Source organism: Polyodon spathula, chromosome 15 (assembly GCF_017654505.1).
Source record: "Polyodon spathula isolate WHYD16114869_AA chromosome 15, ASM1765450v1, whole genome shotgun sequence".
In the NCBI taxonomy this organism is placed as follows: domain Eukaryota; kingdom Metazoa; phylum Chordata; class Actinopteri; order Acipenseriformes; family Polyodontidae; genus Polyodon; species Polyodon spathula.
Window position 1 is genome coordinate 24,955,458 of NC_054548.1, and position 15,829 is coordinate 24,971,286.

The 15,829-nt window shown below is 36.1% G+C and overlaps 1 protein-coding gene across 1 annotated transcript in view; it reads right to left on the minus strand.

The window, feature by feature from the left end:
* LOC121327591 (T-cell surface glycoprotein CD3 zeta chain-like) overlaps nucleotides 1–14,954 on the minus strand; it is a 38,014-nt gene extending 23,060 nt beyond the window's left edge. The window contains exon 1 of the mRNA XM_041271696.1: nucleotides 14,682–14,954. Coding sequence (XP_041127630.1) covers nucleotides 14,682–14,739 — 58 coding nt within the window. The 5' untranslated portion in view covers nucleotides 14,740–14,954. The remainder of the gene's footprint in view (nucleotides 1–14,681) is intronic.
* Nucleotides 14,955–15,829: the final 875 nt, after the last annotated feature.

Below are 15,829 nucleotides of genomic sequence, written 5' to 3' on the forward strand. Positions count from 1 at the left end.
GTATGAGTGAGTATGATCAGTACCCTGAACAAAACATTGACCTGAACAAGGTCCGGTCTAAACTGGTTCAGATTAGCAGCGAGTCAGGCACAATCAGTCTACATTTTGAACAGTTTTGAACCGCAGGCTTCAAAGATGGTTTCCGACAGCTCTTGTAGTCAGCATTTATTTATTATGCCTCTTTTATAATGAAATTCTAAGACAAACAAAATTTTTTCAACTTCTTCCAGAGGACTTCAGCATGAAGGTCTTTTTGAACTGATTTCAATCATATATCAGATCTAACTGCAGTAAAAGCGTTCTGTATCATATTTGTAACAACTCTGAAACGCCAGTCCATGAACTTGTTATTGGCCCATTCAATGTTAGTATCATCAATGAACATCCTAACCGATTTGACTCAAATGGATGGTAGGAGAAGTCAATTCACATACTTTTCGTAACAGAAAAAAAAAAGTCTTACAAACTGGGCGAGTTAAGTGGGTATTACTGCTTGGTAAACCTAATCTCTTTGAATAAAATCTAATGCATTAGTCCAGCAAATGTGTTACATTTTGAAACGCAAGCAAGGATGTTGGATAAGAAGCAGAGACCTGCAAAAAGACAACAATTTAGTACTGTGTGGTTTTACTGGTATTTTAAAGGTACATGAGTTGTATTTATTTAGGCTCCTTGATTGGGACTGTCATATTATTTATAAATCATGTATGAGTATCCTGGGGTATATTTCCTACCTGGGTTACTGTAAGACTGGCTACAAGTCCAAACAAAGTTCAACAGGGTTGCCTTTTACTTAGGTGTACAGTAATACCTAGGATAGTACTCTAAGGCAAATATCTGCCGCTGGTATTTCAGTAAACAAGGTACTATCTGTTGCCTGATGGAGATGCATAGTCCTGGAAGAATAGTGAAGACAGCCCTACTTTACATTCCTCGAGATCATCCAAGTCGTGGATGGGGATGTATGTCACTGACATTTGTCCTGAACATTTTCTGCTAGAAGCACACCTGTGAGGAATGGTATTAAATGGTTTTGCCTGCATATTTCCCATCAAGTTCACTTGCTCTGGAAGAAATGGGAAAAGCACCATGAGAAATGCAAGTAATCGGTTTATCCTGTGAAACACAAGATTCATCATGATTATATCTTTAGCATTGATAAACTGCGTGCTGCTGTAAGAGCATCAGTAATAGCAACATCACTAAACCGCTATTGTGCTTCATATATCAATTAAAATAGGAAAAAGCAACCATATGGCACTGTATTCAAAGTGTGTTTTATTGTATTTCAATGAAAGTTCATGTTTACTATAATTAATTTTTAATTTCTCAATTCACTGCAGAAAAAAAACATTCAGGGTAGATGATGTTGTTTTATAAAAGTGTCTTCATATAATGTTCAATTACTCAATGCTCTGCACAATGTTTTCAGCATTTTTAAGGATCCACTAATAAGCAAGTTAGTAAAGATAATGACATTTAATAACAGGTAAAATGTAATAATGATTATACAGTATGACTAGAAGGCTGCATCACTGGTTAGGGTTATGGTTAAAGTTAAGTGTTACTTAGTTTTTTTTCATTTATTCTTTTTATTGCACTATAATTCTTGTTATATTTATATAGTCTGGTAATGTTAATAATAGTATGTTATTAATCTATCGTCCCTTATAGTATATTTAAAAATTTATTTTTATTATTTTTAAAATATACTGAAAATAATGTAGTTAAAAGCAAGCAATGCTTTTACTGATCACTCATGACTCAAATTGAACTAATCTAATGTGTTGAGAGTCATTGTCATGCTATATAAAGACGAAAGGTATTCCAACTATATTATCTCTTACTATTATTAAATGTGATGATGTTTGAAGAAAGTACTATTGTCTTGTTAACATGCTTGTAAGCTGGTTATTAATTGTTAATAAGCAAAACAGTGGCTATTAAAGTAAGCTATTATTACCACTTTTCAATACTTGATTTAGATATACACAAATGTGCTAAAATACATTTACTTTGTGTTTCATTTTTTATTTTGAAACCATAAATGCATATTTAAATATATCCCCTTCAAGCACCATTTTTTTTTTTTTTTTGAGTTGAGTTTTTGAATTTTTTTTTCTCTTATGGAGTAAGAGAAGTTTCCCTACCAAGGCTTTGAATAACATGTTGATCGTAAAGTACAGCATACTGTAGTTAGGACATTTCACTTGCTGCAAACATACACACAATGACCTAAGGGTCACAGTATACACATCATGGCTATACATAGCGAGTAATTTAAACAAAAATAAAAAACAAAAACATGCATTTGAGACCAGCAAATTATGTCGGTGCATTCAAACCATCTTTAGTCCACCTGCTTCACTTTATTTAAGTTTTTTTTTAACAATTTGTTTTGCTTTATCAGTGTCACAGCTACACCCCCCGAACAGATAAAACCTACTTACACTTTCAAATATCGCCCACAAATGAATTAAATACATTTAATAATCAATTTCACTGTTGGTAGGCAATCCTTTGTATAGCTGTTTTAGGCACCGCTAACTTCTTCTTTGAGGGGTCTAATCAGATGAGGCAACACAGTCAGCTATTATTTTGAGTATGTGTGTCACAAGCAGTGAATAACGTATATCATTCTGATCTATTCATTTTTTAAGCTTTCATCTAAAAATAACCTCCCTTTTTTTTGTTTCCGCTCTTGTATTGTTTGCCGAAAAAATAAATATTCAGTTACCATATGAATACCCCTATTTTCATTTATTTATTTATTTATTTATTTTTAATAGTACGATTATTTTATTTGATATAGATGCCCAGTGTTTAATGTAGAAATTATGCATGATACAGCTACAAGGTATACTTAATTTAATTTAAGGGAATTAGGCCATCTCACGTCCTCATCTAAAGTATTGCAATGCTTGTGCATAATTCTGTGTCTAATAATAAATGTATAATAATAAATAATAATAAATAATAATGTGTATACAATAATAAAGGTAACTGAACAGCTACATCATACTTGTGATTTATGAAATAATAATGAGCTGCTTTTATTATTATTATTATTATTATATATTATTATTATTATTATATTATTATTATTTATTAAAAAATCAACAGGCTGAACCATGTGTCTACCTATAGTTCTTGTCGTTTAAGCAGGTGTGTGTCATAGAGGGCTTTAAAAAAAGCAAATTCTTGTTTGCAATAAAACATGTTGGTTGACTTCATTTAGTGTATCAAATTACTATATCTTAAAACTTGAAATATTCCAAACCAGTAGTGCTTTAAATAAACCAGCCTAGACAGTATTTGTTAGTGTAATTATTGTTTTCCAAAATATTTCCACACTCCTACTACCTCTGTTTTGTAATAGCCACAACAGGAGAACTGAAAATTAAAAGTGATATGTAGAACAAATATACATTACATTAATCTGCAGTAGTGCAGTGGAAACTAGTAGAAATGACTGATTGTGTAACCAACCATGTGTAACCAAACTTATATATAAGTTTGAAAAAACAATAAATAAACTCAAATTCCTGTTATGCTTTTCTAACGTAGTTTCGCCACTTTTAGGAACATTTTTGAAAATAAATAGAAATCTTTTCCAGCAAACTATGTTCAAATTTGACAACTCACATGTGAAAATGTATCAAAGAATAGCGCTGTCGCCTCATTCTGGAAGCTGAGCCAGCAAACTCGGGTGGTCTGAGAGTGGCCACAGACTAGGCTTACAATACATTAAAGTTAAGAAAAGTACAGTTTTGGGTTTGTGAGCACTGATTTATATAGACAATATTTAGAAATGATAGCAAATATAAGACATTTGGAAAAGCAAACCATAAAATATTATTTAGCTTTAACTCATTATATACAGTGGTAAGTGGGATATCATTTTTGTTTCTATCCTAGTATGTGCTGACCGTATCACTTCAACATATGCTTCAAGTTCAAGTTCTTATCTGCCTGTGGTTCTGGGGTTTTGGGCCTATAGTAATTGTCGGTAGCTGCTCGCAGATCTTCGCCTAGCCATGTTATATAATCTTCAGTTTTGAACAATACCAGTTTTTGTTTTTAATTCAGTAAAAATGTTTACTTTGTATGAAAAGGTAAGACAGTTAAAATAGTAAATTTGAATTTGTTGATAAGAAGCATAAATTACAAACTCCAGGTGGCACCCTAGTTAATTTCATTTGGAATGCAAACTTGTACAGACTAGCTGTTCAGAAAGAATTGTATTATCGCTGATTTCATCTCAAACGTCATAAACCCTGTTCATTGTTGTTTTGGAGGGAAATCCACGCAAATGTAAACATAAAACTGTAGGACCAACAGCAGTATGGAATACAGCCTGCTGTTCTGAGAATAGTATTGAAACTTGTTTTCAGTAGGTACTGTATTCAGTTTTTATGTTTTTTTATGTTTTAAAAAATTGTGAAAGCAATGAACTGATATGTATATGCATACAAATAACAAACACAGTGCCTCACTTGTTTAAATCAGTTTTCATTTAATATACTCGTATGTAATGCTTCACTACCTCTGAGTGACGTTATATACTCAGGTTTGGGGCTATCAGAAAAATACGTCTTTTTTTAATAAACCTTCGGGGGGTGGGGAGGATTTGAGCAATGTGCACTGTGTGTGACTCTGCAGAAGCAGTTGTGATGCATAGTTCACCCACCTAGTCTTTGTTTGTCGCTTTGGATAAAAGCATCTGCTAAATGACTAATTTATAATAATAATAAATAAATAAATAAATAAATAAATAAATAATGTGCGTTATGCAGTTCTGTCCACTTTCAGTGTTATGCAGGTGCAAGAGTTGTGTGCTGCTGCACCCACACAGTATTACTACTGTGGTTCTGTGAATATTCCAGCTCAGGCAGATAATCATTTCTCACCCACCATGAGAGAGAGAGATGGTGTCAAAGAAAAGCAGCCATTTCACTAGGCAAAAAAATTGCTAAGTTTGAAATGACAACAGGGATATATTGTTTAACGTGATATGTCGATATGTAGTTTGTTCAGGAGGTTTCTTGAGCAAAATAAGTGAAAATCAACAAGTATAATCACCTATACTGTACTAGCCTATTAGCCCCCTTACTGTCAACTGGGAGATCAGGACTTTTCAACACCGCTCTCAAACCAGAAGCACACTGTTCACCGTGCGGTATGAGGTTTGTGTTGTGCAGTGTTGCACGTGGGTGCCAGAGTATTCTGCCACTTTCCTTGACACTCCTCTGTGTGAATTCCCCTCTGCAATATGGTGTTTTGTACAGTGTTTGAGGGTCTGGGGCTGGTTCCTACAGGGGTCGCGGGTGTTTTGTACAGTGTTTGAGGGTCTGGGCTGGTTCCTACAGGGTCGGGGGTGTTTTGTACTGTGTTTGAGGGTCTGGGGCTGGTTCCTACAGGGTCGCAGGTGTTTTGTACAGTGTTTGAGGGCCTGGGGCTGGTTCCTACAGGGGTGGGGGTGTTTTGTACAGTGTTGGAGGGTCTGGGGCTGGTTCCTACATGGGTGGGGGTGTTTTGTACAGTGTTTGAGGGTCTGGGGCTGGTTCCTACATGGGTGGGGGTGTTTTGTACAGTGTTTGAGGGTCTGGGGCTGGTTCCTACAGGGTCGGGGGTGTTTTGTGCAGTGTTTGAGGTTCTGGGGCTGGTTCCTACAGGGTCGGGGGTGTTTTGTACAGTGTTTGAGGGTCTGGGCTGGTTCCTACAGGGTCGGGGGTGTTTTGTAGTTTTTGAGGGTCTGGGACTGGTTCCTACAAGGGTGGGGGTGTTTTGTACAGTGTTTGAGGTTCTGGGGCTGGTTCCTACAGGGGTGGGGGTGTTTTGTACAGTGTTTGAGGGTCTGGGGCTGGTTTCTACAGGGGTGGGGTGTTTTGTACAGTGTTTGAGGGTCTGGGGCTGGTTCCTACAGGGTGGGGGTGTTTTGTGCAGTGTTTGAGGGTCTGGGGCTGGTTCCTACATGGGTCGGGGGTGTTTTGTACAGTGTTTGAGGGTCTGGGCTGGTTCCTACAGGGTCGGGGGTGTTTTGTACAGTGTTTGAGGTTCTGGGGCTGGTTCCTACAGGGTCGGAGGTGTTTTGTACAGTGTTTGAGGGTCTGGGGCTGGTTCCTACAGGGTCGGGGGTGTTTTGTACAGTGTTTGAGGGTCTGGGGCTGGTTCCTACAGGGTCGGGGGTGTTTTGTACAGTGTTTGAGGGTCTGGGGCTGGTTCCTACAGGGGTGGGGGTGTTTTGTACAGTGTTTGAGGGTCTGGGGCTGGTTCCTACAGGGTCGGGGGTGTTTTGTACAGTGTTTGAGGGTCTGGGGCTGGTTCCTACAGGGTCGGGGGTGTTTTGTACAGTGTTTGAGGGTCTGGGGCTGGTTCCTACAGGGTCGGGGGTGTTTTGTACAGTGTTTGAGGGTCTGGGGCTGGTTCCTACAGGGTCGGGGGTGTTTTGTACAGTGTTTGAGGGTCTGGGGCTGGTTCCTACATGGGTCGGGGGTGTTTTGTACAGTGTTTGAGGGTCTGGGGCTGGTTCCTACAGGGTCGGGGGTGTTTTGTACAGTGTTTGAGGGTCTGGGGCTGGTTCCTACAGGGGTGGGGGTGTTTTGTACAGTGTTTGAGGGTCTGGGGCTGGTTCCTACAGGGTGGGGGTGTTTTGTACAGTGTTTGAGGGTCTGGGGCTGGTTCCTACATGGGTCGGGGGTGTTTTGTACAGTGTTTGAGGGTCTGGGGCTGGTTCCTACAGGGTCGGGGGTGTTTTGTACAGTGTTTGAGGGTCTGGGGCTGGTTCCTACAGGGGTCGGGGGTGTTTTGTACAGTGTTTGAGGGTCTGGGGCTGGTTCCTACAGGGTCGGGGGTGTTTTGTACAGTGTTTGAGGGTCTGGGGCTGGTTCCTACAGCGGTCGGGGGTGTTTTGTACAGTGTTTGACGGTCTGGGGCTGGTTCCTACAGGGGGCAGTGGGGAGTCTTTTTTGGTCAGTGGGTGAAAATCCAATTTGTATCTTCATGCATATTCCTGTATTTTTTAACATACAATGAAATAAGAATAATGAAACACTATAGCTTATCCTAATGTGATTCGCTTTCCAGCCACCTGACACAAACTGTCTCGTTATACTGAAGCGAATGTTTTTAGCAGCTCCAATCCTGTTGATTAATTGCATTCACAGGTGCTTATAATGATTCTTGAAATTTGTTTCTTCTTGTGACATTGTTGCTGCTTTTTGGGATAAATCGTGTATTATTATTACTATTTATGCCAAAATATGTTACCAAGATGACCAAAAACTGACAGATGATAGACATTAGCATTGTGCAATGCCATTTTTGATACTATTTTAACTAAATATGATGCTATTGCCTAATATCATGTGGTTAAATATAATTTACTCAAAGGCTCTTGTCTCAGGCATTTCAAGCTTATTTCCATCCTTTACTACAGTTTTGTTAATGAGACCCACCACACTAGCCCACAACAATACAAAACAGATAAGGCAGTCTTTTGACCTTCTGTTATGTGACTGTACATGCAACTTTCAGAGAGACCAGGGAGACTGAATTCATTTAAGAGTGTATCAAACTTGCCAGGATGTGTTGCTGAATCAGCTAATAATTGCTGATGTTATAATCAAGACATTTGATTTCTTATAAACACTGTATATTTAAATGTGAGAAATAGTAGACAAATAAGTAAACAGCTTTTTTGAGGTCGACAGCTCACATATATTTTCATTGTGACCTATTTTTAAATGGTTATAGAAAAAGCAAGTTGTTGCCATTGAAATATTACATTCCAAATTTAACTTGACTGTAAAAATATGTATTGCTAAATAGCCTATTTATATTTCTGTTCTAAAAACAACTGAGTAGCCCCATCCAGTCAGCCTACAAGTGGCCTCATGAACCAGCCCCCTAGAGCAGACGCTAATGTGAAAAGACTTCAATACAGCCCTTAACTGCCATTGAAATATATGTCAGCATGAAATATAATTGCCCAGTTCAAACACATTAGCAAGCTGATGCGGGGGAAAAAAGAATGATGCTGAGTTATGGAAACACTCACTGTGACAAATAACACTGTTTGTACCAGATCATGGCAAGAATGTGTAACTTCTGTGAAAGACAGTTTCTTCCTTTTACTTGAGCACAGGCAGAAATTCCATTTATCAGTATAAACGCAGCATCATTTCAGCTGAAATCAATGACATCATAACGCAAAAAAATAATTAATTGTTATTCAGAGATTTCAGCCTTGGGGATTTGATGAGTAGGTATGCAAAGCTGGGTTTCCACTGCATGGGTTTTCTCAGATGCCTAACCTCAATAATTATTGAGCAGGCGTAAGCAAACAGTTAAAAAAAATGGTAGTCAGATAGATGTTTTTGTATAACTTGCTTTTAGGCATATTTTTCTCAGAAATAGCTGTTCCGAAATGTACATATTCTAATAATATACACAAGCACCCTACAACCACTAGGGGGCCTGTTTTGAGGCATAGGTTCGGCCTAATACTTGAGGAGGGATAGTGTGTCTCATAAACACTATGTACAAGTACTATAGGTTGTGAACATCCCCAAAGTAATATGGGTTTGTCCTAATAAATACTTAAAATATCGTGTGAACCTCCAGGACATTTAATGCAAATTCAGTTTCCAGTTTTCACCTTAATGTTGGTTGCTGTATATTTTTTTTAAATTATGCTTTACTGGTATTTTCATGCAAATAATAACACACAACAGCAAGTCCAGTTGTACTAAGATATACATTTAAAATATTTCATAACTACAAACCCTGAAGGGTGCTATTATACAATACCATTTTGTTAAAAGTGCTAAGTGCTGTGTGAATTGTATTGTATTATAAAATGCTTAATAAAGGGGAAATAATAGAAGGTACTTACTGTAATAGTTACATACACCAACAATAGCTAATGAGATGACTATACTGTTTCATGTTAGTTTCTTTAAAAAAAAAAAAAAAGAAGAAAAGCAAATATGAACTGAATAAAAATTCAAATTCAAATGATATTATTAACAAAGGGAGTTGCTATGGGAACCGCCCCAGGTGTGTTTCGAGGGGGTTTATCTAAGAGCATCTCAACCCTGAGATGTGACTTGAGGTGGACCTGGGTTTGGCTCCTGCAAACAAAAGCAGCCAAATTCTGCAAACACTTGCACATGTGTTATTGCATACAATGGAAGCAAGCTTGGTTTATACTGCAAATAATAAATTATAGACAAAATAGTACCAATGCAGCCTGGATGAAAAATTAAAGGCAAAATTAATTATAAAAAAAGGACTTGAATAGTTAAAGTTGAAGACACAGAAAGTTTGCTGCGATAATCTCCCATACTGAGCAATGAACTATTGCTGCCCTTTTAATTTGTTTTCAGATAAATAATTGAAGTCTTCCTCTTATTAGAGTGAAATTCTCCTATATTACCCTACCCTAATCAGCTAATTGTCCATTATAAACTTGCATGCAGCATCACCAAATATTGCTGAAAACAGCACAACAATTTCAGCTGCAGCTTAATCTGAACAACTGAACTAGACATTGAAAATAAAGTGGTGTAATTTTTTGTTTGGTTTTCAATTATTAAACATTCATATATTCCATTTCCCCTAAACACAGAATAACTGCTATTACATTACTCAAATAAAGGTTATTTCTTGCCTAAACTGAATAAACACAAATTACACTGCCTGTTTTGATATTTTCTAAAGGTACTTTCCATGTTCTTATTTTAAGTAACTGTAATTTCCTTGTTATTTGTTTTATATTTTCTAACTGCAGCTGCTAGTTACAAGTATCTTCAAAACTGAAATATTACTAAAAAACGTATTAAAGTTTACAACGGTAGTTTGCAATTGTATTTTTAGAGCTTTATCATGCTTTTCCTTTTATACTGTGCATTTACCATAGTTTACCCTGGTTTGTCTAGTTTATTAATATGATGTATCTCACTATTTGTTCTTTACAATGCTTCCCTATGTTTTACCATGCTTTCACTGTGCTTTATTACACTTTGCTTTTACCATAGAAACTATTATAAGGGTACTCTCTCCTACTGGATTCTTCTAGCATGAACTAATGCAAACATTTAGGCTCTTCGCTAACTTCAGGGTCTTCAATCGAATTCACAGTCACACAAGCCAGTTAGAATACATTTACATTGGCATGAAGGTATTGGCAAAGTTCTGAAATTCTGTGAACAGGAACATCCTTCACAAAGACATGGCTGCAGATTTGAATGTCTGTTAAAATCTTTCATTAACCTCTCTATGATTTGTATGAATTCATTGTAATTTGTGGAAAAATATGTTTTAATTAATATGTAAAGCCATTGCATTGCTGTTCATAGAATCTGAAATATGGGTTGATCAAAGACTTCAGCTTTTCACATTCAATTAGCTTTTTTGTTCGTGCAGCATTAATGTACCAGCCAGTGCACTGAAAACAGGCCTATGCTCTGAACGACTGCCTTTCTGCCCGTGGTCCTGAGTGGATGCAGATTTGAAAGTGAATAGTATTCAAATAGTAGATTGATGTTGTTCACGGTTGGACGCCTACCCTCACAAAGAAGCATTCAGTAAGGTTGGGAATGCTGGCTGCTTGCAAGTGGCTATGTTTTAATTAGAGCTCCAATGAACTTGACGACCAGCGAAAGGGACTGGAGAGACATTCTTAACGTTCATCTTTAAACCTCTCGATGGTGGCTTTACATAAATGTGAATGCAATTAAGGTTTTGCATGTTGCCGGAGTACAGAGGGAAACATGTGTGAATGTGTCCATTGGGTTCTCTCAGTGCTTGGATAGATCCCACAGGCCCATATTCACTGAGCTGTATTGAGAAATTAGTGACCCTTCTCTTTGAAATGGAGCTTTCATCATTTTTATTATGCTTTAAAGGTGGTCCATGATTATTTCAGTACTGCCATCGCCCTTTTAACTAAAGTATACGTAGTGTTAAATAACAAATAGCATATGAAATGTACTCTGGCTGGTTACATGTTCATTGTACAAGACCTTTGTGTGCATGTATATATATATATATATTATATACGATAATATATAATTATATATATCTATATATATATATATATATATATATATATATATTATTATATATATATCAAATATATTATAAGTATTATATATAATATAATTAAATAAAAATAATATATTCAAATAAAGATATACACAAATCTCAATGCAGAGGTTGCCAAGGGGGTCTAGGAATAGTTCTGGAAACTTCTCTTTTATAAAACACATATCAGTAAATTTTATGTACAAAACATTCTGTCTCACTGTTGTGATGAAAGATGGACCTTGTGATGAAACAGAAAATATATCAACAAAATGACTTGCACTGCAGTACAGTATTCAATCTACTATTCAATCGGGGATCCCTGTTCAAAACCTTTTTTTTTAAAAAAGGAGTCCACTTGAACATAAAAAAGCCACATTCGGACTGGTGGCAAAATTTAATTGTCCTAAATGTGTTCATATAGGACAGCTAGAAGGTAATTTAGACTTGTATCTTTTATCTAAGTTTTTCCTACAGAAAGACAAGGTCAACTCCAGGTAGCTGTGGGTAGTATTATGCTATCATAACTGTCAGCTCTTCATTTTGTCTTCCTTTTTTTCTGGATAAACCTGAATGTGTACTGTAGTCTGTTTAAAATCATACTTTGTAGCAAACATGGTGTTTTCTGCAAGTCTGATTGAGTCTCCTTAGGTACTGCAGTTCTACTTTAATAAAAGATTCAGTCAGAGCTACACACAGAATTGTAGCCTTGAAAAAATATCCAAACACTTGGTGATCTAGCATAAAAGGCAGCTAAAATGTAGCCCTTGTTAAAGTCAGTAGTTTTGAATTTCAAAGTCATGTTAGCTAAGTATAATATTGACATCTGTTAAACAATACTTTTTAAGGTAATTAACCCTATTTATTAAGGCCCATAATATTTTAAGGAATCTTTACAGAGGGTGTCACAACATAATTCTAACTTAACAAATATAAATCATGATTATACAGAATCCCACCTTAAGGGTACTTTTAGCATTAATGCTGGTAAAAATGATAATTCATACTGTACACCCAGCGAGACCTTGCACAGGGATACGTCATGTTAAATATGTGTTTGGAAAATACATTATCGATTCCTGTCTGTAACACAACAAGCATTTTATTGAGTCCTTGTGTTGCGTACTTAAAATGTAGACCTATAAAGAATAAAAACAATATCTATTTAAACGTTCCAGAGATATAAATGGAAGATCTCCCGAGAGCACTAACTATTGCTGACAGACACTACAGTCCTCTTTTCAGTGACATTGTAACTTTTCTGAATATGGTTAAACAAAGCCTTGATATGCGATGGGGCAATAGAATGAACAAACCTGGGGCAATTGAAAACCAAGTGCAGAATTTTACTAGGACAGCCATTTTTGTTTGTCAGTAGTCACATTGGTGGTGGGGTGATTTAATAGGCCCCTCTTAAGTAAAAAGGTTAGAGTAATAATATTTAACAGTACATGGGCCAGATATTTAAAACTAATTTTCCTTTGTGCTTAGTTAACACCCTTTGTGTTCTAAAAAAAAAAGGTAATGCTAATAAGCCTGGAATAAATAACTCGGTTGATTCGTTAAAGCGCTCCTAACATGCATTTGTTTGGCTAGTTCTGTAATAGTCTGTATTGTCAATAAAATTAGACAACCAGAATTTTCTTTCCGGTCAAAGGAATACCACATTCCTGTGTATATATATATATATATATATATATATATATATATATATATATATATATATATATATATACAAAATACCATTGAAATGCATGGTTTTCATTACACTATGTGAGAAACTGTTTTTTGTTTCCATTAGTAGTATTAACCATTTCTTTAACAGAAGGATTAGTATTTTCAGATGAACTTTATATTGTAGGTTACAATAAGAGGGGTGCGTTATGGGTTACGAGGGTCATTACAAAGATCGAATAAATGTTTAAGCAGCCCTGCTGTATAGACTGCATGCTCACATGTAAAAATGCATTTAATGAATGGCATTCAATGAAAGTTTAAACATTACACATGATGGTTTGCCGTCTATGATGTTGTTTTTTGTTTTTTATGGGGTTTTTTTTAAGGTTTGTTTATCAGTTTCTCTGCAGGCATATTAGGCCAACTTTGGGGAAAATGAAAGCAAAAATAGTTTTATATAAGATGGTCTTGTATCTGCATACCAGAAAATCACTGATCGCAGGTTAACTAATTGTTGACCGTTTGAGGGAGAATCCAATGAAAAGTCTTCTGACAGCGATGGTGTTGTTTGTTTGTTTTCATGTTCGTCCTCCGCAAATCATCAGTCATATTCAGCTTGCTTTTTAATTCTTTTTTTTTTTTTTTTTTTTTCAAATCATCTTTTACCTAATGTAAAATAAACTTACATGCAAACTACAGTATTACAATTCTGATATGAATTTCTGGATTTGAGAAGCAACAAAAAGACTGTCCTACGAACATTAGTGCCAGTGGCTTTTGTAGTGGACTGGAGACCCAGTGCAAAAAAGAGAAGAGATTTTTAAAAGCCAATCTAAACTTGTGTGCATTGTGTGCGTAAGGCACATTTCTTGTATTTTATCCATAACTGGTCAGGATATGAAGTTCACCTCTGACTGCTACTTATCACATTCATCTGAATGGCTTTATACTGTGCATCTCAATTTTCTGGTTTCTTGGTTAATAAGGTTGAATTGGACAACAAAAGTAGGGCTATATACCGTTACAATTGGTGTGACATCTACATTTTACAGCAAGAAACCTTCAACTGACAGTTGGTGTACGTTTAAAATTTCTGTGGCTGCTCTGAGTTGCCTAATTCAACCTACAGAACTAAACGTGCACCATTGCTGTCTTTAAAAAAGCAGCAACTGTTTTATTTTTCTGAGCAGAAAAGCTGGTTGTGAACAGGATACAAAATGCACATCTTTTTTTTTTTTTTAAAAGATGATAACGGCAAACCAAACGCGGTCCATGTGGCTTTAACTTCTAGTCAAGGCCAACACCCTAGTTACAAAAAAGTCAGAGCTAGTAATGGCTCCTGCAGAATTTTGCTTTTTGAATACACAGTACACATCACTTGCTAAAGCACTACAGAATTACCAAACATACACTTGGAACTGCATTTATGTAATCATTTCAATAAGAAGGGTTAATCCATGTCTTTATTCATCAAACTGTTTGTCAAAATGAGAGCTTATTTGTGATATGTTCTGTATATATGTTCTGCATTTGTGTTTCATTGTGGGGATGCTTTACTTCAGCAAACATGGAGGTAGAGAACTGTTCATTTGTAAGGGTATCAGTAGTACGTGCACACTATATACTACCATAGATTAAAATGGCTAACATTAATGTAACGTTAGAAATGATTTCTGCTACAGGCTGTCAAGTTTGCAACTGTCTTTGCTTCCTAGGCATATACTCTTTCACAAAATGAAAAAATCATCATGCTTTTGAATTATATTTGCATTAGGAAAAGTATGTTGAACTAAAAATATAAAATGTTCTTTTGTTCAGATAATCTTAGCAGAAGGTGAAGAAAGTTTTCAAAAACAAGCAGCCCGAAGCAGGGCTATCCTAAAGTGTTTGAAAACGAGTATTCAAAATAATCTTACCTGTGACGGGAAGCACAGTGGCCAGGTATGCCAAGGCGCAAGTCCGCTGTAAATTCATTTTCTTTTAAATCAATTTTAAAAAGTCTGAAGTCTTTCTTGGTACAGCAACTGCATCAAGTGGATAACACTTTCAATCCCTTTTGTTCTGTGTCGATAGATTCAGGAAGTGGGTTTATCTTAAAGATTGAGCACTCCACCTGCGCCAGCACTCCGCTGCTCCCTTACCCCAGCTCATCTGGACACACGTTCCCTCTCGTTATGCAAATAACTGGCCACATTGTCAGCTTTCTGGAAAAAGGATACAATTTAAACATTATTTTGACAAATGTGTGCCATTTGGCCAAATATGTACAGCACTGTAGATGTTACTGGCAGTGTATATGTTCAAGTTATACATATAATGAATGGTGTGATAAACATTACTTCACATTTGTGTTATGTTTCGAAATGTAAATAGTGTCGTGTTTAAGCTGGAAGACTTACTGTAAGCCTTTGGCTTTTGCATTTGTTTCACATTTCAGTGATATGTTAAAACTGACCAGAGATGTTAAAACCATAAATGATAATTCAATTCAAATGTAGTTTAGCTATGAATCATGTTTAAATACTGTAGAAGCTGAACTTTGACATGATTTTTAAAGTGGATGTAGTAATATAACCCAGTGAGAAATTACAACTCCCATGTGAAGGGTGAAGGGTTAAAGGGTTAAAATAAATGAGTACATATATTGAAAAATATATATTTACATGAGAAAAAAAGTTGAATTATTAAAGGAAGTGCAAATTATAAACTAAAATGTTGCGTGAAAAATATTGGTAAACTTGTGCTTTAGTTACATTTGGTATAACACACGATTGCTATAGCATGGTATTACATTTTGTCCAACAATGTTTTTATCATCCCTTATAACACATGTATAGCTATATTATTAACTATTTATAACACATGTATAGCTACATCATTAACCGTGTATAGAAGATCATAACAAAGACACTACATCCATTTGCAGTCAATACAGTTCAAATAACTGACCTGACCTCAATGCTTTACAATGTGTCAAAACAATGTTTAAATGGTTATTTACCCAATAAAAACATCCTCAACATTTAAAGTTAATTGGGGGGGGGGGGGGGGGGGGGGGGGGGGG